The sequence below is a fragment of the Salvelinus namaycush genome, chromosome 38 (assembly GCF_016432855.1).
Source record: "Salvelinus namaycush isolate Seneca chromosome 38, SaNama_1.0, whole genome shotgun sequence".
NCBI classification, from domain to species: Eukaryota; Metazoa; Chordata; class Actinopteri; order Salmoniformes; family Salmonidae; genus Salvelinus; species Salvelinus namaycush.
This window is the reverse complement of record NC_052344.1, coordinates 16043942-16069531: the sequence shown is the minus strand read 5'-3', so window position 1 is coordinate 16069531 and position 25590 is coordinate 16043942. Positions and strand designations below refer to the sequence as shown.

Genomic DNA, 25590 nt, shown 5'->3' with positions numbered 1-25590 from the left:
ACCCAGTCTAACTATCACATATAGAATAGCCTTCCATTAAGCAGCACATCAAACAGATGACCTCCTAGGGAGAATCTCATTCCATACTCCTCGCATCTTCACTCCTCTCTCCTCACCTCCTTCTCAAAACCCATTGGATGAGAAAGCCAGAGGTCACACCCCTATGACCTTCTCCTCCAATGGGTTTTTAGAAGGAGGCGAGGAGGGAGGACGTGAGCAGTATGGAATTGAGATTCTCCCCTAGACTACCCACTGTATCTACACTACTCGGGACTGCTTCCATTTTCAAGCAAATTATTATGGTTTGATTATAAAACAGGATCTCCCTCCCTGATCTAGGCAAATAAAGCTCAGTTGAAAGTGCCGGAACTACCTGAGAGCACGTCCGCAGGCCTGTGGAGAGAGGCAATTTATAGGCTAAATGACAATACGGAGGCAATGAATCAATTCTTATTTATCATCAGCCTAAATCATAGGTTTTTCTCGCCACATATGAAGAGTATTTGCTGCCTCTGCATTGCAAAGACAGAAGGAAATGAAGTGCTTTATATTCCCAAGTAGAATTTCCTTGCCAATCAAGAATGAACGGACAGACCTCCATTTTATTTCCAAATGGATTTTCAACCATTTGAATCATGTAGGCGCCCAATCAGAGAAGAGACAAGGACTGAACAAAAACTCAGACTGCAAGTTATCTCGATGTTTCACAGCTCTGGAATAATTGATTTCTCCATTATTCTCTGGGAGATGGACAGGGGATGGCTTTAGACATGGGCAGGGGAAAGAGAGGCACGAGTCTGTCTGATTAACAGAACACCTAACGCCAACACTTCACAGGCCTGCCACTACAATCATCCAGTTTCGCTCTGTTCTCTCTCTCCCCTGCTCTCTTCTCTCATCACTCCAGTTGCCTTTAGTATTTACAGACTAAAAAAGACACATTATGGTGACTGTTGTCTATCAGCCGCAGGTTAAGCTGGGTGAAATGTATTTCTTTCACCTGCTACTGAATGCTTTTGTTTATGTTTTGTGTAGCAGGGTTCCATCATAGACTCTAGTCAAGCTTGAGTGGCATAGCAGGAAACATGTTGTAGCCAACTGTTGCCTCACCATTTGAAATAGTTGGGTACTTTTAGTGTGCGCCCCAGGGCTTGGTGCTGGGCTCACTGCTTAGTGTGGTGCAGAACAGTGCAGTTGATCATCTCAGGTAATGACTTCTTCTCTAAAAGAAGCACCATTGGATATCAGCCAGCCCGCCCACTTCTATAACAGAAGCACCATTGGATATCAGCCAGCCCGCCCACTTCTATAACAGAAGCACCATTGGATATCAGCCAGCCCGCCCACTTCTATAACAGAAGCACCATTGGATATCAGCCAGCCTGCCCACTTCTATAACAGAAACACTATTGGATATCAGCCAGCCCGCCCACTTCTATAACAGAAGCACCATTGGATATCAGCCAGCCCGCCCACTTCTATAACAGAAAAACCATTGGATATCAGCCAGCCCGCCCACTTCTATAACAGAAACACCATTGGATATCAGCCAGCCCGCCCACTTCTATAACAGAAGCACCATTGGATATCAGCCAGCCCGCCCACTTCTATAACAGAAGCACCATTGGATATCAGCCAGCCCGCCCACTTCTATAACAGAAACACCATTGGATATCAGCCAGCCCGCCCACTTCAGCCATACTCAATATACTTCGCAAACATGTACATTAGCACTGTTCCAGTGTGCAGCTTTTTTCAATTAGACCATTGTTTTAGATGGGGTGTGTCAAGTGATGGCCAATGGGCCAGGACGGGTTCCCCGAGCTGGTCCACGGTATTCTATTGACTGTCAGGGAGCATAACAGAACATAATATGCAATGTTTAGGGATGAAGAAAACGGATTATGATCTCAGACGGCTCTTCATTAAGCCATGCGTCATTTAGTGAAATATGAAAAAGACCTGGGCCCTGCCCAGTCACAGCACATTGTTGTATGTTTCAGACTGATGTCATGCTCTCAGCCCTCTGTGCAGAGCAATGTGCCTGGTAGGTGACCCATGTCTACAAGCATCAGGGAAGCAACTCAATGGTCATACTCCCCCATACCATCCTGAAAGACACAGGCCTATCGGAGTTGAAAAGGGAGACTTCGTTCAGGTCAAGCTCATGAACACGGCCTGATTTCTATTGAGAAGCCGAAGGATATGAACAAAAAGACACCGGCGAAGGGAAAATCAAATGCCAAGACGTCAAAATGATAAACATCCCTTCCTCAAACCTCAGCCTTTATTTTCTAACGTCATCCTATAGCCTGGAGAGAGCAACAGATCTTGGATACAGTGTTCCATTGGCCCTTTACCCATTGGGAGGCAACTGGCTAGGTGTTAGTCATCAACAAAGCAGAGGGTATTACGCACAGGGAGAGCTAGCTAGTTCACCTGGGACCGAGGGCACTCTAAAGAGGCAGCAGTCAGAACAATATGAGCAATTCATTTTTTTCCCTGCCAGAGACAATCTCACCACTCAGAGAGCCCAGACAGTATAATGAGGAATCAATAGCTGCTGCTTGTTATTCATTCAGGACAACACACTGTGCTCCAGGCTCAGACACAGCTGGAGGAGGGCTTTACTGCTGACAGTTTGACAAAGACAAGCAATACTCAAGTCATTAAGATGGAGGGCATCTAGTATGGATCGCAGTCTCGCAAGTAAGTGTGTGCACAGACGTGTATACAAAGGAACTAATATAGATTACAGTTAAGTGTGTGCACCGCTCAGAAGTGTCCGTTCTAAGAGCAGAGTCAATGAGTGTTTTTCTATTTGTAAGACTGACTGAAAAGTTGACAATACCAGCAGAAAACAAAATCAATGGATTGCAACACGAAGAGAATCATTTTAAGATTTTTTATTTCAGTTTTTACAGCCTTTTCCTCACAACGATGCCAGAGAGAAAGCGTTTTATATTTTGTTTTCATTGCATTGTAATTATTTGAAAGCAACCAAAAGAGGCAGGCAGCCATTTGAGAGCGTAGCAGTAGAAGCACTTCTGACATGCAGCAGAGCCGGCAGGTTAATCAAACCCAGAGAGCGAGAGGACCATCATTTCCCCGATCCAAAGTTTGAACCCTGCACCCCTGTATATCCCTCTGTTCGGAGGCCACCCACCCATTTATCTAATAGAAAACAGACCGCGGCAACAAAGGATTGCAGACCAGAACATGTTCAAAACTCACTCAAAGGGAAAAATATTATGCAATTCTAAATTGCATAATGGTCAATGTTGACATAATGCCATCACTACACAGCAATGTTTTAATAAGTAACAGATTAATCGTCTTTTTTTCCCTTTTTTTTTTAACATACATTTTGTAATGCCAACATGGTGATTGGTCAAGGGGGTATTTACGCTATTATACGTTAGAGTAACCTTGGTCAATAATGTTTAGTGTGATATATTATCAGTAGAGGGTTACATAGAGTGGGTAACCAATATTATTAGCGGCCTAAACAGGACCTACCCTGTCATACAGTACAAACCCCCCTAGTTGAAGCACTGGACAGTTAGCCAGTCAGGTCTACAGAGCAGAGCTACAGTACACAGCCAGGGGAAAGAGGAGGCCATCTTACTAGGCTAATAGAATTCATCTTTACAACCGTTCTCCATCTAGCACAACTGATGTTTGGAAGATGAATAAAACCAAGTGGTCTCACAATATTGAAAACGGGCCACAAAATTGAACACTATTGAATGTCTCCATTTTTTTCTGCTAACATCTTTGTGAAAGGAGTGCACACAGGACTTGAGAGCGATCATATTTAAGAGTTAAGCTCTATTTATTTTTTACATTGCATCCTTGTGTGTTCAGGGAGGGTCCAAGTCGGTGCTTTTCCCCTCAGTGTTTGGTCCCTGAGGGAGACATGATTGACAAGTCCATCCATTCAATGGCTACTGAAGAGGCAAGAGACAATCCATACAACTTAAAAAATAAAACAAAAAGGGAAATCCAAAAAACACAGACAAAGCAGTGCTAAAGACAGAGGTCGGGGAAAGGGGTGTGTCCATCTTGTCTGTCTGGGGGACCACTGCTGCATCCGCCTGTCCGTCCCTTCTAGGCTCCCGTCTCACTTGAGGAGCGCCTTGATGGCGTCGGTCTCGGCGGCTTCGAAGGCGCTCTGGCCGTCCGGTCCTTTCCGCTCCTTGTCAGCTCCCTGGGGGAAGAGAGAAACATGACAGGGAGACATTATGATCTGAGTGGAGCGTCAAGGCCTCAACCTCAGTGTGAACCCTCTCTCTCTCAAAGTGAACTACAGGCCAAGGTTAGAATCAGTGTTCACCCTACACCCCCATCCGGCCCTCTACCCAAGGCCACAGGTTCAGCCTATCAGTAATGCTCTGTGAGAGTGGGCCAACCTGCCTGTCCCCCTCAGACGATGTAGTGTCTCTCACCCTCCCCAAGTGCATTCCAAAAGGACCGGCAAGGCACTACGCAGAATCACTGATTAACTAATCACCTAGCATCCCAAACATTATAGGTTCAAGATGAGCAAAGCTGTGCAGTGCCCTGCTCTGGCAGATTCACTCTAACCCACTGTTTCAGAACAAGACAGTGACGGTGAATGAGGGTGAAGGGAATGCAGCAAGGGCTGTAAATAATGGACAAAGGGGGATAAAACTGACGAGTGGTCGAGCATTACCAGACCAACAACTTCAATGGAAAACTTTAGCCTCTTAGCGGGGGCTTACGGAGCCCGGGTAGAAAACACACCATTGAGTGGAAAAGCCTGACCCACTGAGTGCCAGGCAGAAAGTGTGTGAGATATATACACACACATACACAGTTGAAGTCGGAAGTTTACATACACTTAGGGTGGAGTCAATAAAACTCGTCTTTCAACCACATTCCACAAATTTCTTGTTAACAAACTATAGTTTTGGCAAGTCGGTTAGGACATCTACTTTGTGAAATACACAAGCACTTTTTCCAACAATTGTTTAGACAGATTATTTCAAATTTCACAATTTCCAGAAGTTTACATACACTAAGTTGACTGTGCCTTTAAATAGTTTGGAAAATTCCAGAAAATTATGTCATGGCTGTAGAAGCTTCTGATAGGCTAATTGACATAATTTGAGTCAATTAGAGGTGTACCTGTGGATGTATTTCAAGGCCTACCTTCAAACTTAGTGCCTCTTTGCTTGACATCATGGGAAAATCAAAAGAAATCAGCCAAGACCTCAGAAAGAAAATTGTAGATCCCCACAAGTCTGGTTCATCCTTAGGAGCAATTTCAAAATGCCTGAAGGTACCACGTTCATCTGTACAAACAATACTACACAAGTATAAACACCATGGGACCACGCAGCTGTCATACCGCTCAGGAAGGAGACGCGTTTTGTCTCCTAGAGATGAACGTACTTTGGTGCGAAAAGTGCAAATCAATCCCAGAACAGCAGCAAAAGGACCTTGTGAAGATGTTGGAGGACACAGGTACAAAAGTATCTATATCCACAGTAAAACAAGTCCTATATCGACATAACCTGAAAGGCCGCTCAGCAAGGAAGAAGCCACTGTTCCAAAACCGCCATAAAGCCAGACTACGGTTTGCAACTGCACATTGGGACAAAGATCGTACTTTTTGGATAAATGTCCTCTGGTCTGATGAAACAAAAATAGAACTGTTTGGCCATAATGACCATCGTTATGTTTGGAGGAAAAAGGGGATGCTTGCAAGCCGAAGAACACCATCCCAACCGTGAAGCACGGGGGTGACAGCATCATGTTGTGGGGGTGCTTTGCTGCAGGAGGGACTGGTGCAATTCACAAAATAGATGGCATCATGAGGGAGGAAAATTAGGTGAACATATTGAAGCAACATCAAGACATCAGTAAGGAAGTTAAAGCTTGGTCGCAAATGGGTCTTCCAAATGGATAATGACCCAAAGCATACTTTCAAAGTTGTAGCAAAATGGCTTAAGGACAACAAAGTCAAGGTATTGGAGTGGCCATCACAAATCCCTGGCCTCAATCCTATAGAACATTTGTGGGCAGAACTGAAAAAGCGTGTGCGAGCAAGGAGGCCTTCAAACCCGACTCGGTTATACCAGCTCTGTCAGGAGGAAAGGGCCAACATTCACCCAACTTATTGTGGAAAGCTTGTGGAAGGCTACCCGAAACGTTTGACCCAAGTTAAACAATTTGAAGACAATGCTACCAAATACTAATTGAGTGCATGTAAACTTTTGACCCACTGGGAATGTGATGAAAGAAATAAAAGCTGAAATAAATCATTCTCTCTACTATTATTCTGACATTTCACATTCTTAAAATAAAGTGGTGATCCTAACTGACCTAAGACAGGGAATTTTTACTAGGATTAAATGTCAGGAATTGTGAAAAACTAAGTTTACATACACCATAGCCAAATATATTTAAACTTCCAACTTCAACTGTATATTTATGTATGTGTGTCAGAGAAAGAGGGTAATTGTGTGTGTTCGTGAGAGGTTGTGTTTGAGTGTGTGTGTGCTGCCAAAAGGGGCATCGGAGCGGGCATGATGGATGGAGTGATGGATACCCTCTTTGATAGGAATCTCTAAATTGTGTGGGGGGGGGGGGGGAATCTACATTTAAGAGTTTATTTGCATCTAGCAACACAGTTTACATTGTTCTGATGCAACTTTGTGAAGAAAAAAAAAATACATTGTATTTTATTTACAATGACGACCTGGCTTAGTGAGATTGTATGGGTTTCAACATTCATAACAGGGCCAAACTATCACTAAAGAAATGTGGTAACATGGTTAAACAAACCATCAATCTGCAGACACGCAGTGAGAGAGAACGAGCAGGAGCGAAGCCTCAACACCTGTACTTGGATGGTGTGTTAGTGAGGCATCTTGTGACCAAGCCTGGTGTTCTCCATGGTCATCGTGTTCTCAGCACTAGTGGGCTGACGGCAAAGAGAACGAGGAGGAAAAGGAGGCGGAGGCTCTCTAGCTCAGGGGAAGTCATTAGCTAGCAGCTGGTACCGGCGGAGGAGGACGGAGGGCCCAGAAGTAGCAGTACTCCACATGCCTCATTTACACAACAGCACCACTTCACACCGACGCTCACCTCAACAAGACTCCTAGTCAACACAGCCTGGGAGAAGGCTGCTACCTACCTACAGGAGCCTTCCAGCACCATCTAATGAGCATTCCCTGACTCTCATTTAACTGGAGCTAGCTAGCTGTATTGTCCAGTGAAGACCAACTCGTGTTGCCGTACACTGACACGGCTTCTCACTCTCCCTGGGCTCTACTGAGAGGGGGGGGGGGGGGGGGAAGAGAGCCTCCTCCTCCCTGTCCCTCAAGTATACAGTTGTCATCTTATCTATCATGGACATCCACCGGTCTCCACTTAGAATAATGAGCTAGTCTAAAATGGGAGTACTGACAATAGCCAGTAAACACTGACGGTCCAAACATCCAGCCATTAAGAGATTGAGGCTGCAACAAGTTTTTTATTTAATCTTTAACTAGGCAAGTCAGTTAAGGACAAATTCCAATTTACAAATGACGGCAGTAATAGGGGTTTATGTAAGTCTGCCACTCGGCCGAGGTGTCCATTAAGTCTTCATTATGCCATTGAGTGGAAAGGAGAGACTGCCCATGCATAATCTATCAGGCCCTCAGACCTCCCCTCAGGATTGGTTATAAGATGTGATGCTTACAGGAGTCCATCGACCCGCCCGCTCCAGTCAAGCGGCCGCGGGGCCGTTCACAGGGCATATTTTACATGGCCTTGAACGAGGGAGAAGAGGAAAGAAGAGATCAATATCGGTATGGGGATGGAGAAACAGACTTCTGTTGGCTGCACTGTGCTCAAAGAAGTGGGAAAAGATAGGATGGCTGTTTGACCAAAACACGAGCAGGGTGCTGATGGCTGAAACAGGACAAGGAGGGGGTACTGTAAGACAACAGTGAGGGTAAGGGGGATGCTGTACTGTAACATTTAGCAGGCGCTCTTACCCAGAACTACTTACAGTAGTGAGTGCATATTTTCATAGTGGTCCACCGTGGGAATTGAACCCACAAGCGCCATGCTCTACCAACTGAGCTACACGGGACCACTATAAGACTGGAAAAGGTAGTACTATACACACACAGTGGTCCACAACAACCCACTTCTGGCATCTATTGCCGAGCACATGAAAAAGTATCTTGGCTAGTTAGCTTTTGGGACCAAACATCCACGACACAGTATGATCACGTCTCACTCCCCCCAGTCCTCCTCCCTTCTAGCTAGCAACATGCCCATAGTGGTGTGCAGAGGGCTACATTTAGACAGGGAGGAAATGGTAGTCTGCACAATCCTACTAACTCATTTCCTGTTACCCAGCCAACCCTTCATCCAAGTGATAAATCCATCACGACATTCTTCACTCTGCGGTGCCCATACACAATCACTTTCCCTGGCTTGCCTAGCAGTGTAGACTGGCGCCTGATCAGGAGGATGTAACGTTGCAGAACGTTCTTCTGTAGATAGAAAGGTATGACGTAGAACAGATGATTGCCAAATAGAATGAGTAGAGGTGACACGGTTCCTTATTCCATCTGAAAAGTTTCACGTCACTGAATACACCCCAGGTCTAATGCAGCTAGAAGACTAGAAAAGGCTAGCCTGAATAATATCATACTCCGACCCAAGGGCCGAAGTCAACAGTCCACTGTTAAGAGTGTGGTCTATGGTGAATGGTGGGATGGGCTGAGAGTTGGGATTAAAAGAGTTTGTTTGGTAATGTATTTTTGTTATGCGACTGCTTTATATAAAAGTACAGTGTATGTAAAATGTATGTATGTGGCAGAAAAGCTGTATTAAAAAAATTATAGATTTGTCCTCTGGAGAGAGAGGGGGGGGGGGGGGGGGGGGTTAATAAAAATCTATTTAAAAGAGTGGGAGTTGTTTAGGGAGGTAGGGAGGGCTTCTCAGTGTTGATTCATAATTAACAAGCCTCGTGTTGTTCGGTAGCCGTCTCTCTGGCCTGTAGTCAAGCCAGCAACTCTCCTTCCCCCAGCCTGCCGGCTGGTTAGGGTCAAACACAGGGTTAACAGGCCTTCGATAATGCAGGAAACACCTGGGGGCAGTCAGAGGTCAGCTCCCATGAAGCTCAGGGGCACACTTCCAAGACTATCAAGCATTTTGTCCAGAATGAACACTTGAGTTATCATGAATCATACATTCTGGTAGTAGTGGACTACCGATGCAGTATCAGATTCCTCTGAATGTTTCTTAAAGCTGAATAAACGAGCGGACATGAATCAATGAGTAGACATTCAATTACTGGCCTGCTGTGGCTCTTGTAAAAACAGCGTGGGCAAAGAGAGAGCCAGAGAGAAAGTGTTTGAGCTCCAGTCCTGATGGTGACGCTGGTGCTTCTGGCTGAAATGAGCCATCAGGCTGCTGTGGTGTGGAGCGGTGACTCTTATCTCCTCGCACTCCACTTCGGGCCTAACCCCTGCTGATGACCCCTTGGCTGGTGGCGACCTGGACCTGCCTTCGACTGATGACAAACGCCACATTCTTATATTTGCCTGAAGGGGTTTCAATTGCTGACGCATGGCGCTCAGACTATCCCCTCCCTACGAGGTGATCTGGTTCCATCCATACATCTCTGTCTCTGCATGCATCGTGACTGTGTCCTCTCCATAAGTAATGTTGGTGCCGGGCGATTTATGTGGAGGGTCATGTCCGTAGGATGCAAAGAGGGGCGCCGCTTGGAGGTTGGACACAGGCGAGTGGCGGCGTGTTTTGGTGGTCCCGTCATGGGTAAGTCCCTTAACCGCTGTGGCGCTGGCTCACTCGCTGAGTGAGGACCGTCTATGCAACTCCCGGAGAAGAGTGGCACGGTGCTTTCGTGTACCCCGCCTCATTTAGCCTGGCTGGGAGAAGACAGATGCTTACCCACTGGAAATATTAGCCTTTTGGTTTCCATTGTCACAGTCAAAAACAAGAATACACAAACTCAATCCATCCACATACATACATGTGTGTATGCCTCAGCATTTGTGTGTATATATACACATATACACTGCTCAAAAAAATAAAGGGAACACTAAAATAACACATCCTCGATCTGAATGAATGAAACATTCTTATTAAATACTTTTTTCTTTACATCGTTGAATGTGCTGACGACAAAATCACACAAATTATCAATGGAAATCAAATTTATCAACCCATGGAGGTCTGGATTTGGAGTCACACTCAAAATTAAAGTGGAAAACCACACTACAGGCTGATCCAACTTTGATGTAATGTCCTTAAAACAAGTCAAAATGAGGCTCAGTAGTGCGTGTGGCCTCCACGTGCCTGTATGACCTCCCTACAACGCCTGGGCCTGCTCCTGATGAGGTGGCGGATGGTCTCCTGAGGGATCTCCTCCCAGACCTGGACTAAAGCATCCGCCAACTCCTGGACAGTCTGTGGTGCACCGTGGCGTTGGTGGATGGAGCGAGACATGATGTCCCAGATGTGCTCAATTGGATTCAGGGCTGGGGAACGGGCGGGCCAGTCCATAGCATCAATGCCTTCCTCTTGCAGGAACTGCTGACACACTCCAGCCACATGAGGTCTAGCATTGTCTTGCATTAGGAGGAACCCAGGGCCAACCGCACCAGCATATGGTCTCACAAGGGGTCTGAGGATCTCATCTCGGTACCTAATGGCAGTCAGGCTACCTCTGGCGAGCACATGAAGGGCTGTGCGGCCCCCCAAAGAAATGCCACCCCACACCATGACTGACCCACCGCCAAACCGGTCATGCTGGAGGATGTTGCAGGCAGCAGAACGTTCTCCACGGCGTCTCCAGACTCTGTCACGTCTGTCACATGTGCTCAGTGTGAACCTGCTTTCATCTGTGAAGAGCACAGGGCGCCAGTGGCGAATTTGCCAATCTTGGTGTTCTCTGGCAAATGCCAAACGTCCTGCACGGTGTTGGGCTGTAAGCACAACCCCCACCTGTGGACGTCGGGCCCTCATACCACCCTCATGGAGTCTGTTTCTGACCGTTTGAGCAGACACATGCACATTTGTGGCCTGCTGGAGGTCATTTTGCAGGGCTCTGGCAGTGCTCCTCCTGCTCCTCCTTGCACAAAGGCGGCGGTAGCGGGCCTGCTGCTGGGTTGTTGCCCTCCTACGGCCTCCTCCACGTCTCCTGATGTACTGGCCTGTCTCCTGGTAGCGCCTCCATGCTCTGGACACTACCCTGACAGACACAGCAAACCTTCTTGCCACAGCTCGCATTGATGTGCCATCCTGGATGAGCTGCACTACCTGAGCCACTTGTGTGGGTTGTAGACTCCGTCTCATGCTACCACTAGAGTGAAAGCACCGCCAGCATTCAAAAGTGACCAAAACATCAGCCAGGAAGCATAGGAACTGAGAAGTGGTCTGTGGTCACCACCTGCAGAACCACTCCTTTATTGGGGGTGTCTTGCTAATTGCCTATAATTTCCACCTTTTGTCTATTCCATTTGCACAACAGCATGTGAAATTTATTGTCAATCAGTGTTGCTTCCTAAGTGGACAGTTTGATTTCACAGAAGTGTGATTGACTTGGAGTTACATTGTGTTGTTTAAGTGTTCCCTTTATTTTTTTGAGCAGTGTATATATACACACGTATATATATATATATATATATATATATATCTGGGATTCTCTGACTCTAACCCTATTACAGGGGCTGAGACACTGGCTTACTGGTGCTCTTCCATGCCGTCCCTAGGAGGGGTGCGTCACTTGAGTGGGTTGAGTCACTCACGTGGTCTTCCCGTCTGGGTTGGCGCCCCACCTTTGGTTGTGCCGTGGCGGAGATCTTTGTGGGCTATACTCGGCCTTGTCTCAGGATGGTAAGTTGGTGGTTGAAGATATCCCTCTAGTGGTGTGGGGGCTGTGCTTTGGCAAAGTGGGTGGGGTTATATCCTGCCTGTTAGGCCCTGTCCGGGGGCATCATCGGATGGGGCCACAGTGTCTCCTGACCCCTCCTGTCTTAGCCTCCAGTATTTATGCCACAGTAGTTTGTGTCGTGGGGCTAGGGTCAGTCTGTTATATCTGGAGTATTTCTCCTGTCTTATCCAGTGTCCTGTGTGAATTTAAGTATGCTCTCTTTCTCTCTCTCGGAGGACCTGAGCCCTAGGACCATGCCTCAGGACTACCTGGCATGATGAATCCTTGTTGTCCCCAGTCCACCTGGCCGTGCTGCTGCTCCGGTTTCAACTGTTCTGCATGCGGCTATGGAACCCTGACCTGTTCTCTGTGATTACTATTATTTGACCATGCTTGTCATTTATGAACATTTTGAACATCTTGGCCATGTTCTGTTATAATCTCCACCCGGCACAGCCAGAAGAGGACTGGCCACCCCTCATAGCCTGGTTCCTCTCTGGGTTTCTTCCTAGGTTTTGGCCTTTCTAGGGAGTTTTTCCTAGCCACCGTGCTTCTACACCTGCATTGCTTGCTGTTTGGGGTTTTAGGCTGGGTTTCTGTACAGCACTTTGATATATCAGCTGATGTAAGAAGGGCTTTATAAATAAATTTGATGTGTATATATACACACACACGTTTTATGAAAGCAATTTGTAATTGTACTGACATGTCGGCGCTTCCCAGATACAGAGACCCGGGACATTAAAAAGGCACATTCACGAGGAAACGAAATGTCCATATTGTGCGTCTACCCTTTGTGCTGTGCAGCTACGAGTGAGGGGGGGGGGGGGGGGGTTGCATCCATTTCACAGCAGTTTGGCACGTTTTCAGAGGGAGGCAGGGAGAGAGAGAGAGAGAAAGAGGGAGAGAGTGAAGGGGCGAGAAAGAGGGGAAAGTGATATAAGCCTCCACAGGGCTTACCATTAGAGAACTGAGACATCTGTCATTTCTATGTGGCTGCACCACAAGTACCTCACCGAGTCGTCACGCCATGATAACAGATAGCAGCTGGGAAAACGTGAGCTGAATGAAAACTAACACCACACAGTGAGTGACTGACTCTACTCCACAAGGCAGTGCCTAAATCATGTCCTGTATGTACAGTTCTGCATCAAACAAATAGGGTCTAAAAATCACTGCTCTGACTTCACTGTGATAGTAGTTACTGTGTACTATGAGTAAGATGTTTTTAATAATTCGACAAAGATCACCGCTCAAAGAATACATAATCTGATTGTATGAATCCAAAATGGCAGCATTACAGGACTGTAAAAGCAGCTCCTTGGTGTCCAGGAAAAGTGTTGGTACCGCACCACCACTCCTCCTAACTACAGCAGTGGGTGACTGCCAGGACAGAGGTGTCACATTCAGCCACTGGATCATCATCATCATCATCATCATCATCTCAGTGTTCCAGAGCTGAGCGAGAGGTGTGTGTGTGTGTGTGTGTGTGTGTGTGTGTGTGTGTGTGTGTGTGTGTGTGTGTGTGTGTGTGTGTGTGGCGCTAGCTAGTGGGAGAGTAACAAACAGCAGCAGTGCTGTGTGATGAGGTCTGGGAACATTCCAGCTCCCTCCACACAGAACAGAAGGTTTGGGCAGGCAGGACCAGACAGTCACTGAACATTCAGCCTTTACTGTAGTCCCTTGTCATACAGGAGTTACCGCAGCAGTTACACATCACACAGAACTTCCAACACAGAAATGGCTCTGACGAGTGTAAAGACAGCTCTGTGCACGTGTGTGTGGCGTTACCTTTTCTAGCAGGATCTTGACACAGGTGAGGTGACCCTCGTACGTGGCAGAGAGCAGCGGAGTGATACCATGTTTGTCTGGGGCCTGTAGGAGACCAAAGAAAGTGTGAGAAGAGAGTGGGCAGGTTTGTGTGTGGACAGGCGCCATACATCAGCAGACCAGTCGTCCCTGCCTCCAACACAAGGGCACATCACGTCACTCTCGTTATCACAGGAAATAACTCAGAGGGAGCGCTTTTATTTCTCTCCTTATCACATCAATGAATAATAAAGGAAACCCACTCTGCCACTATTTATCTCCCCCGTTTCAGGAGCTCTGGCTGGGGCCCCTTATCTGAAGGGACTGGGGAAGAGAGACAGGGAGTTACGCATTCTATTGGGGGGGGGGGGGGGGGGGGGGTGTTAGTGATACAAGCCTAGAGAAAACAAAATGGTGTAACAGCCAGACTGATGGATGTTGGAGTGAATGACAAGTGTGGTGGTGATCAGACCGTGAGGCAGATAAGGGAGGTTGGGAGAGGACATGGAGGACATCTACAGACTGTGTGCAGTAAAAGTTGGACCTAGTTAACAAGCTATTTTTACAAGCTAAATTCACACAGGTACATTCCAGAACTTCCAGCTCTAGCAAGTATCACCTGAACGGTCAACACGTGTCTGTGTGAAACTATAACGTCTTGGGTCAGTGACACCCATAAGCACATTCAGGCTTGTGTTGCATTATTGACGGCCTGAGGGGATTGAGACCAAAGTACAGCTTCGAATAAGGTTAAGAATTTCTAATGATATTAAGAATAGTTGCACACCGAGGCTACCTAGAAAGATACTAGCGCAGAACTGTACAATACGGTCACCTTCCCTAACTTGTAAATGCCACAACCATCACACTACTCCATCCCATTGTAACAGCAGATCGATTCCCTCCACCGCAGTGTGGTAATGAGTGAGGCTCAGGGGAGCATTCTGACAGACTATGTGGCCAGTTAGTCTTTGCTGCTCTGAGGGAATTGATGGGGGAGATGCTTCAGGAGAATGACAAGTCCCTTATAAAAAGAGGAATCCCATTGGTCCAAACATAAACCTTAACCACTCTCTACATGTCTAAACAACACGAGCAGAGTCTACAGTAGTTAAGTCATGTCAATCTGCGTCGTTTTTTATTTATTTAACTAGGTTAAGAACAAATTCTTATTTTCAATGACGGCCTGCCTCACGGTCTGAACAGTGGGCTAACTGCCTTGTTCAGGTGCAGAACGACAGATGTTTACCTTGTCAGCTCGGGGATTCGATCTAGAAACCTTTTGGTTACTGGCCCAACGCTCTAACCACTAGGCTACCTGCCGTCTCTGTCATTACTACAGTATGTGGTTGACTATAGTGGAAGCATTGTAGGAGTGGATTCAGAATAAGGGAGTGTTGTTCTCTCTGGTACCATTAGATCTATTCAATAAGCAAATGAATGCAAACACACAGAATGGAAAACGCATCATTCCTTCCTCCTTGGTCATCAGTAATAACTGATCTCTCTAACGTGAGCAGATCGGTGACAGAGGCCACCACAGCCTTCTTCCATATCACTACTAATGAAATGAAGAGGGACTGGTATTAGAATACTGCTGTTAAATACTAATATAACAGCAGTAGGACCTATATTGACAGCAGTATTCTAATAACTGTATAACAGCAGTAGGACCTATATTGACTGCAGTATTCTAATAACTGTATAACTGTATAACAGCAGTAGGCCTATATTGATATCAGTATTCCCACTAGCAGCTCTTACGTTGACATCTGCTCCCTTGGAGAGGAGGAACTCCAGCATCTCAGCCTGGCCACAGTCAGCAGCATAGTGCAGGGGCTTCCTGCCACCCTCCAGGGTCCTGTTCACATCCTCATCCTAAAAAACACAGTTAAGATATCATCACCTACACAACTTCCCCTCCTGTATCAAGACTTGGTCACCGCTTGCTAAAAAAGGAACATAACTGTGTGCATGTCCGTACAGTAAGTGTTTAATACAATGGAAATCCCTTCTTGTGCCAGAAACCCCCCTCAGTTCAAAACACACAGAGACCGTCACACAATAACACCACACAAGGCGCCTCCTCCCAGAGTCTTCCTGCTGTGGTATTGCGAGGCCTCAAACTGTCAAGCCTGCAGGCGAGAGGAAAGACAGGCTCTATAGCTCTTCCACAGTCCATTGTGTGGAGGGGTGGGTAGTCCTGAAGAGACAATACTCAGAGACCGGTCACTCAGACCGGTCAGTGTCATGCACCTTTCTCATTTGCTGGCTATGTGGCCTGAGGAAAGAAGACTGGAATGTATTCACCTGCTAAGCATCCTGCTATGCTGCATAAAACCAACCCATGTTAGCTTTGAATGACTTTCTATAGTACCTGGCTAGCAACAGGACAGACATGGATTCCCAGACAGCAGTTCTATATGTCACCTATACATTAGCTAGGACCTACGGTGTACCCATGAACATGAAACAGTACCTACTCTGAGCTTGTGTGACAGAGATATATCTTTTTACAGGAAGCAAGAGTGTGATGGAGAGACACTGGAGCTGGGGTCGAGTGCATGACTATCCTTCGTCTCTGTGTTGGTCACCAGCAGACACAGATTTTTCACTTTAAAATGTATGCCAAACTAAAACCATTGATTTCAAAGTAAAAAATAAATAAATTATACAGCTCTATGCACAATGACTACTTCGAACAATTTCCACAGTAAATAAAATAAATACATTTACACTAACAAAAAAAATTGATGCAAAGTTTGGTAAAAGAATTACAGTAATATGTCCCTCAGTTTCCAAACTTTGTTTATGCATAGTTACTGTAAATGTGTTTGTGTAAAATGTTCAGTGGAAATTGTTAAGAGTAGGCAAGTCCTTGTGCATAGAGTTGTATGGTTTGTCAAACTTTGAAATCAATGGTTTTTGTTTGAGTCTCCGCATAACTCCATTACCGCAGATCTGCCCTAAGGCAACGAGGCCATCAGGGGGATGAGTCGGGGTCTGGGCTAGTCTTCAGATCTGCCTCTCGGGCGTGATAATCAATCTGGCTCAGAAAAGGTTACAGCCAGGCTTTGGGTAATGCTAGCACCACTCACCTGCTGTCAAAAGCTTAGGCTAGACAGCACAGTGATCCAATGATGCCGTTGCTGCAATTCATTGGATTTCTGAAGCTTGATAGGTCTCCATAGCTCAGGTAAATGTAGCCTATGGTCCATCCATGTGTTGTAATCAGAGTTTACACGTTCCTCTCTACTCTCCCGTGAGTTAGGCTAATATAGCCTAGTTAGAAGGGTTCCTATTGGCTAAACTGAGACAGCAGCTGCAGACGCAATTTGCCCTTCCTGCAGTTCAAATAAACTCAGCAAAAAAAAGAAACGTCCTCTCACTGTCGACTGCGTTTATTTTCAGCAAACGTGTGTATGAACATAAGATTCAACAGACAAACTAAACAAGTTCCACAGACATGTGACTAACAGAAATTGAACAATGTGTCCCTGAACAAAGGGGGATCAAAATCAAAAGTCAGTATCTGGTGTGGCCATCAGCTGCATTAAGTACTGCAGTGCATCTCCTCATGGACTGCACCAGATTTGCCAGTTCTTGTTGTGAGATGTTACCCCACTCTTCCACCAAGGCACCTGCAAGTTCCCGGACATTTCTGGGGGGGTGGGGGGGAAAATGGCCCTAGCCCTCACCCTCCGATCCAACAGGTCCCAGACGTGCTCAATTGAAACCCGGGCTCGTCACTGGCCATGGCAGAACACTGACATTCCTGTCTTGCAGGAAATCACACTGCTCGTTCTGTGTATGGCTGGTGGTCTTGTCATGCTGGAGGGTCATGTCAGGATGAGCCTGCAGGAAGGGTACCACATGAGGGAGAAGGATGTCTTCCCTGTAACGCACAGCGTTGAGATTGCCTGCAATGACAAGCTCAGTCCAATGATGCTGTGACACACCACCCCAGACCATGACGGACCCTCCACATTGATCCCGCTCAAGAGTACAGGCCTCGGTGTAACGCTCATTCCTTAGACGATAAATGCGAATCCGACCATCTCCCCTGGTGAGACAAACTGCGACTCGTCAGTGAAGAGCACTTTTTGCCAGTCCAGTCCAGCGACGGTGGGTTTGTGCCCATAGGCAACGTTGTTACCGGTGATGTCTGGTGAGGACCTGCCTTACAACAGGCCTACAAGCCCTCAGTCCAGCCTCTCTCAGCCTATTGCGGACAGTCTGAGCACTGATAGAGGGATTGTGCGTTCCTGGTGTAACTCGGGCAGTTGTTGTTGCCATCCTGTACCTGTCCCGCAGGTGTGATGTTCTGATGTACCGATCCTGTGCAGGTGTTGTTACACATGGTCTGCCACTGTGAGGACGATCATCTGTACGTCCTGTCTCCCTGTAGCGCTGTCTTAGGCGTCTCACAGTACGGGCATTGCAATTTATTGCCCTGGCCACATCTGCAGTCCTCATGCCTCCTTGCAGCATGCCTAAGGTACGTTCACACAGATGAGCAGGGACCCTGGGCATCTTTCTTTTGGTGTTTTTCAGAGTCAGTAGGAAGGCCTCTTTAGTGTCCTAAGTTTTCATGATTGTGACCTTAATTGCCTACCGTCTGTAATAGAGTTCGACCGATTATGATTTTAACGCTGATACCGATACCGATTATTGGAGGACCAAAAAAGCCGATAGCGATATAATTATTATTATTATTATTTTTTTTTAAACGGCCGATTAAAACATTTTATATTTGTAATAATGACAATTACAACAAATACTGAATGAACACTTATTTTAACTTAATATAATACATCAATAAAATCAATTTAGCCTCAAATAAATAATGAAACATGTTCAATTTGGTTTAAATAATGCAAAAACAAAGTGTTGGAGAAGAAAGTAAAATTGCAATATGTGCCATGTAAGAAAGCTAACGTTTAAGTTCCTTGCTCAGAACATGAGAACATATGAAAGCTGGTGGTTCCTTTTAACAAAAGTCTTCAATATTCCCAGGTAAGAAGTTTTAGGTTGTAGTTATAGGAATTATAGGACTCTATATGATTTGTATTTCATATACCTTTGACTATTGGATGTTCTTATAGGCACTTTAGTATTGCCAGTGTAACAGTATAGCTTCCGTCCCTCTCCTCGCCCCTACCTGGGCTCGAACCAGGAACACATCGACAACAGCCACCCTCGAAGCAGCGTTACCCATGCAGAGCAAGGGGAACAACTACTCCAAGTCTCAGAGCGAGTGACGTTTGAAACACTATTAGCGCGCAACACGCTAACTAGATAGCCATTTCACATCGGTTACACCAGCCTAATCTCTGGAGTTGATAGGCTTGAAGTCATAAACAGCTCAATGCTTGAAGCACAGCAAAGAGCTGCTGGCAAACGCACGAAAGTGCTGTTTGAATGAATGCTTACGAGTCTGCTGGTGCCTATCATCGCTCAGTCAGACTGCTCTATCAAATCATAGACTTAATTATAACATAATAACACAGAAATACGAGCCTTAGGTAATTAATATGGTCGAATACGGAAACTATCATCTCGAAAACAAAACGTTTATTCTTTCAGTGAAATACGGAACCGTTCCGTATTTTATCTAACGGGTGGCATCAATAAGTCTAAATATTCCTGTTACATTGCACAACCTTCAATGTTATGTCATAATTACGTAAAATTCTGGCAAATTAGTTCGCAATGAGCCAGGCGGCCCAAACTGTTGCAAATACCCTGACTCTGCGTGCAATGAACGCAAGAGAAGTGACACAATTTCACCTGGTTAATATTGCCTGCTAACCTGGATTTCTTTTAGCTAAATATGCAGGTTTAAAAATATATACTTCTGTGTATTGATTATAAGAAAGGCATTGATGTTTATGGTTAGGTACACGTTGGAGCAACGACGGTCCTTTTTCGTGAATGCCACCGCATCGATTATATGCAACGCAGGACACGCTAGATAAACTAGTAATATCATCAACCATGTGTAGTTATAACTAGGGATTATGATTGATTGATTGTTTTTTTATAAGATAAATTTAATGCTAGCTAGCAACTTACCGTGGCTTCTTACTGCATTCGCGTAACAGGCGGGCTCCTCGTGAGGCAGGTGGTTAGAGCGCTGGACTAGTTAACTGTAAGGTTGCAAGATTGAATCCCTGAGCTGACAAGGTAAAAATCTGTCGTTCTGCCCCTGAACAAGGCAGTTAACCCACTGTTCAGACCGTGAGGCAGGCCGTCATTGAAAATAAGAATGTGTTCTTAACTGACTTGCCTAGTTAAATAAAGGTGTGAAAAAATATTTAAATTAAAATCGGTTTCCAAAATTACCGATTTTCAAGTTTTCATAACATCGGCCCTAATTAATCGGCCATTCCAATTAAATCGGTCGACCTCTAGTCTGTAAGCTGTTAGAGTCTTAAAGACCGTTCCACAGGTGTATGTTCATTAATTGTTTATGGTTCATTGAACAAGCATGGGAAACAGTGTTTGAACCCTTTATAATGAAGATATTTGGATTTTTTACAGATTATCTTTGAAAGACAAGGTCCTGAAAAAGGGACATTTCTTTTTTTGCTGAGTTTTTGAATACATATGACAAACATAACTGCTTTCCCCGACAGTGATATGTGTAGGCAAACTGCTCTCGTCACTAGCTGTATGACTGGCTATATATGCACCAATCACCCACAGAGCCCCACTGGTCTGCCTCTGGCATGCTTCCCTGTATCACAATTCCCCTGAAGGTCAAGGAAAACACAGTGGGAAATGGATTCCACGCCTTCATTTTACAACCCATCCAAGTGAATCCATTAGGCATGATGGAATCTCATCCCCGTTATAATAGTTTTCAGATATGACCTCCAGTAGCTGGGTGACATGGGGCCAATTTAAATGGGTTCATTAGGGTTGGGGGATAAGGGAAACCACAGTGGATCACAGTCTAATATCCACATGTACAGTATCAAGTGTCTAGGAGCTGCCTGCTTTTGAAAAATCGTTGGCATCGGGCGGAAAAACCCATCTCTGCAATTGAATGGCCCATATCTGAAACATTTCCATCCTACTGCAACCTATTGTAATCTGGGATGATTGGGCTGGATTTACACAGGCAGCCCAATTCTGATCTGTTGGTCAATTACTGGCAAAACATCTGATATGATTGGCCTTAGCACTAATTAGTGGCAAAAGATCAGAATTGGGTTGCCTGTGTAAACGCAGCCTTTGAGATCAATATGAGTAATGCAGTACCTCAGTGCTTTATTAATGTTCTTGTTCTTCCATACCTCTGACTGATTGGACTCAATTACCAAAAGCTGAAAAGGAAAGCAGAGCCTAAATACTGGCCACAAATGGTTAGGGCTAGGCTATTTCACAGAAGTTAGACCTACAGTTGAAGTTGGAAGTTTACATACACCTTAGCCAAATATATTTAAACTCAGTTTCCACAATTCCTGACATTTAATACTAGTAAAAATTCCCTGTCTTAGGTTAGTTAGGATCACCACTTTATTTTAAGAATGTGAAATGTCAGAATAATAGAGAGAACGATTTCAGCTTTTCTTTCTTTCACCACATTCCCAGTGGGTCAGAAGTTTACATATACTTAATTAGTATTTAGTAGCATTGCCTTTAAAATCGTTTAACTTGGGTCAAACGTTTTTAGTAGCCTTCAACAATCGTCCCACAATAAGTTGGGTGAATTTTGGCCCTTTCCTCCTGACAGAGCTGGTGTAACTGAGTCAGGTTTGTAGGCCTCCTTGCTCGCACAAGCTTTTTCAGTTCTGCTCACAAATATTCTATAGGATTGAGGTCAGGGCTTTGTGATTGCCACTCCAATACCTTGGCTTTGATGTCCTTAAGCCATTTTGCCACAACTTTGGAAGTCTGCTTGGGGTCATTGTTCATTTGGAAGACCCATTTGCGACCAAGCTTTAGCTTCGTGACTGATGTCTTGAGATGTTGCTTCAATATATCCACAATTTTCCTGCCTCATGCCATCTGTTTTGTGAAGTGCACCAGTCCCTCCTGCAGCAAAGCACTCCCACAACATGATGCTGCCAACCCCGTGCTTCACGGTTGGGATGGTGTTCTTCAGCTTGCAAGCTTCCCCTTTTCTCCTCCAAACATAACGATGGTCATTATTGCCAAACAGTTCTATTTTTGTTTCATCAGATCAGAGGACAGTTCTCCAAAAAGTACGATCTTTGTCCTCATGTGCAGTTGCGAACCATAGTCTGGCTTTTTTTATGGCGGTTTTGGATCAGTGGCTTCTTCCTTGCTGAGCGGCCTTTCAGGTTATGTCGATATAGGACTCGTTTTACTGCGGATATAGATACTTTTGTACCGGTTTCCTCCAGTATCTTCACAAGGTCTTTTGCTGCTGTTCTGGGATTGATTTGCACTTTTTGCACCAAAGTACATTCATCTCTAGGAGACAGAACACATCTCCTTCCTGAGCGGTATGACAGCTGCGTGGTCCCATGGTGTTTATACTTGCGTACTACCTTTTGTACAGATGAACGTGGTACCTTCAGGGGCTTGGAAATTGCTCCCAAGGATGAACCAGACTTGTGGAGGTCTACAATTTTTTTTACTGAGGTCTTGGCTGATTTCTTTTGATTTTCCCATGATGTCAAGCAAAGAGGCACCGAGTTTGAAGGTAGGCCTTGAAATACATCCACAGGTACTCCTCCAATTGACAACAAATAGGCTATTAGAAGCTTCTAAAGCCATGAAATAATTTTCTGGAATTTTCCAAGCTGTTTAAAGGCACAGTCAACTTAGTGTATGTAAACTTCTGACCCACTGGAATTGTGATACAGTGAATTATAAGTGAAATAGTCTGTCTGTAAACAATTGTTGGAAAAATTACTTGTGTCATGCACAAAGTAGATGTCCTAACCGACTTGCCAAAACTATAGTTTGTTAACAAGAAATTTGTGGAGTGGCTGAAAAATGAGTTTTAATGACTCCAACCTAAGTGTCTGTATCAGTTGATTAGCTATAAAGAATAGAGGGCTGATTGTCTAGCTCCTAGCCTACTGTCTAAACAAAATGCATAAAAAGACATGTTGCTTTCACAGGCCTACCGATTCAGTGTGGTTAGGCTTTCAACAAGTTGAACCACAGTTATTTTAAAGGTGTTCAACCTACACCAGACTGGCTAAACCTCAAACCACAAGCCGTGTTTCAGTATTATTTTCAGGTACTTTACAGAAAGATCCAATGCTTAGACACCTTATGTACTGTGCATTTGAAATAATGTCCCCTTTTCCACATTTTGTTACGTTCCAGCCTTATTCTAAAATGAATTAAATTACCCCCCCCCCCCCCCAATCGATCTACACTCAATACCCCATAATGACAAAGCAAAAATAGGGTTAGAAATGTTTGCAACTGTTTTAAAATAAAATATTGAATACCTTATTTACATATGTATTCAGACCCTTTGCTATGAGACTCGAAATTGAGCTGAAGTGTATCCTTTTTCTATTGATTGGACATGATTTGGAAAGGCACACACCTGTCTAAGGTCCCACAGTTGACAGTGCATGGCTGAGCAAAAACCAAGCCATGCGGTTGAAGGAATGGTCAGTAGAGTTCTTTGACAGGATTGTGTCGAGGCACAGATCTGGGGAAGGGTACCAAAACATTTCTGCAGCATTGAAGGTCCTCAAGAACACAGTGGCCTCCATCATTCTTGAAATGGAAGAAGTTTGGAACCACCTAGACTTTTCCTAGAGCAATGGTCACTCAGAGCTCCAGAGTTCCTCTGTGGAAATGGGAGAACCTTCCAGAAGGACAACCATCTCTGCTGTACTTCACCAATCAGGGCTTTATGGTAGTGGTCAGACAGAAGCCAGTCCTCAGTAAAAAAAAAAAAAAAAGGCACACTGCAGCCCTAAAGGACCCTCAGAAACAAGATTCTCTGGTCTGATGAAACCAACATTGTACCCTTTGGTCTGAATGCCAAGCGTCGCGGCTGGAGGATGCCTGGCACCATCCCGACGGTGAACCATGGTGGTGGCAGCATCATGTTGTGGTGATGTTTTTCAGCGGCAGGGAATGGGAGACTAGTCAGGATCGAGGCAAAGATGAACGGAGGAAAGTACAGAAAGATCATTGATGAAAACCTGCTCCAGAGCGCTCAGGACCTCAGACTGGGGGCGAAGGTTCACCTTCCAACAGAACAACGACCCTAGGCACACAGCCTATTTCATGTCTAGAATTGGATCAAAATAAGTTAGTGACTAAAGATGACCAGTTTACAGACCAATAGCTAATGTGTCAGTGCTCTAAAAATGGTATAGGTGTGACCTGAAAATAAGTGAGCCTCAGTATGGAGGCTGAATGATAAGATAATCATTTGAACAGTTTCCCTGAACATCCTCATTCAAAGCAGAGAGCAAACACGTAGTACGATTAGGCCTACGTAATGTTTTCAACACCATGAAGTTAGCAAGCCATCTCCCTAACGTTAGCAAGCCTGCCATCTAGATAGATCTGCCTTGCAACAAAGCTCTGAGACACCCGCACACTTCACACTACTTCACGCTAGCTGTCACAACACGGACCAGTGGATCTGGCTATAGGTAGTTACAGACTGCTTGCTAAAACCAAGCATAACTGATTCTCAAGCAGGATCCAACTATCTAGCTAAAAAAGTAGTTCACGTTAGCTAGGTACTTGACCATATATATGCGTTTGTCTGCAGTAATTGTCATTCATTAGGCAATAGCAAACAGACACCGATACAGTGATTGAATCAGATTACAACAAGTTGTTGCAGTGGGGATGCAACGTAGCTAGCTAGCCATTTATCTATGGTAAGTTACTTTGCTAGCGCTAGCTATCCAATCTACCCAATATAGCTAGCGATTGTTACAAACGTTTGTAAAAGCAAACCTTCTAGCTAGCTAACTACAATGAGTTGGTGATAGTTGAGTGAACGGATAGTTAGCTAATGTATGCATGCTAAGCTAGCTATGAAAGTTATCTACCTAGCTAGCTAACCTTGCAACGCCATAGCTAACGACGTTTGCTAGCTAACGTATACAGACAAAACATAGCTAGTTAATGTTAGCTAGATAGCACACTTAGCAGTCTGATTTGCGAGTAAGTTATCTACAGTATATCGTACCTTCATTAGGGTCTTAACCTCGTCCAGGTCTCCATTTTTCAAGGCCCACATCAATTCTTTATCCCCCATTTTCTTGTGTTCAACAGTTCACTGCGGCTTCCCTGTTGAAAAAGGCAGCTGTCAAACTTCTCTCAGGGCAAGCAATGCTTGACAGATCTCTCAGTAGTAAAGGGAAAGACGTCTATAAAATTTGCAGCGTTACATGAATTAAATAATTTTCTAAATTGAACACCTGGTACTTATAGAGTGCAGGCAATTGTTAAAAAATAAAGTTTCAAAGAAAGGACAGTAGAGGAGGTCCGCCTTTCTCTCGTGAAGCGTTTCCGATGCCGCTCATCCGGAAGTTAACCTTTCCTTCAGTCAGCTTGCCCGAAAATACAGTTTCCACACACAAAAAGTCTAAATTGTCTAGATCTAAACAATTAACATTAAAAAAAAAAAGTTTAGGGTTAGGCATAATTTTATCAGTGTAGTTAAGGTTAGGTTCAAGGTTTAAAATCAAATATTTAGAAGATAAATTGTAGAAATGGGCGGGGTTTATGAATTTGTGGCTGTGGTAACTAGTGACGACCCGAGAACGCAGATCTTCTTCGTGTAAATTTCCGAGACAGTTTTTTGAGTATTGCAGCCTTTCTCACAGTTCGGAATGGGAATTCCACATTTGTGACAACAACAAAAAATATATATGGAAATG

At 44.9% G+C, this 25590-nt stretch overlaps 1 protein-coding gene across 2 annotated transcripts; it reads right to left on the bottom strand.

Annotated features, from left to right (window-relative positions):
• Positions 1 to 2889: 2889 nt before the first annotated feature.
• LOC120031890 (myotrophin) lies at positions 2890 to 25263 on the bottom strand. Of its 2 annotated transcripts, XM_038977709.1 has the most exons (5): positions 25129 to 25263; positions 24897 to 24997; positions 15503 to 15616; positions 13721 to 13804; positions 2890 to 4210 (listed from the first exon to the last, which is right to left on the bottom strand). In XM_038977709.1, exons 2-5 carry the CDS (start codon positions 24963 to 24965, stop codon positions 4124 to 4126), a joined length of 354 nt encoding a protein of 117 aa, XP_038833637.1. In that variant the 5' UTR covers positions 24966 to 24997; positions 25129 to 25263; the 3' UTR covers positions 2890 to 4123. The 2 variants fall into 2 exon arrangements, with proteins under 2 accessions (XP_038833637.1, XP_038833636.1); XM_038977708.1 differs by having other exon boundaries at positions 24897 to 25237.
• Between the last annotated feature and the right edge of the window lie 327 nt (positions 25264 to 25590).

Coding starts and splice junctions, on each gene's coding strand:
- LOC120031890 (XM_038977709.1), bottom strand. CDS start 24,965: ATGGGGGATAAAGAATTGATGTGGGCCTTGAAAAATGGAGACCTGGAC. Junction 15,617..24,896: donor AGGTTAAGACCCTAATGAAG/GTACGATATACT, acceptor TGTGTTTTTTAG/GATGAGGATGTGAACAGGAC. Junction 4,211..13,720: donor TCAAGATCCTGCTAGAAAAG/GTAACGCCACAC, acceptor CTCTTCCCCCAG/GGAGCTGACAAGGAGCGGAA.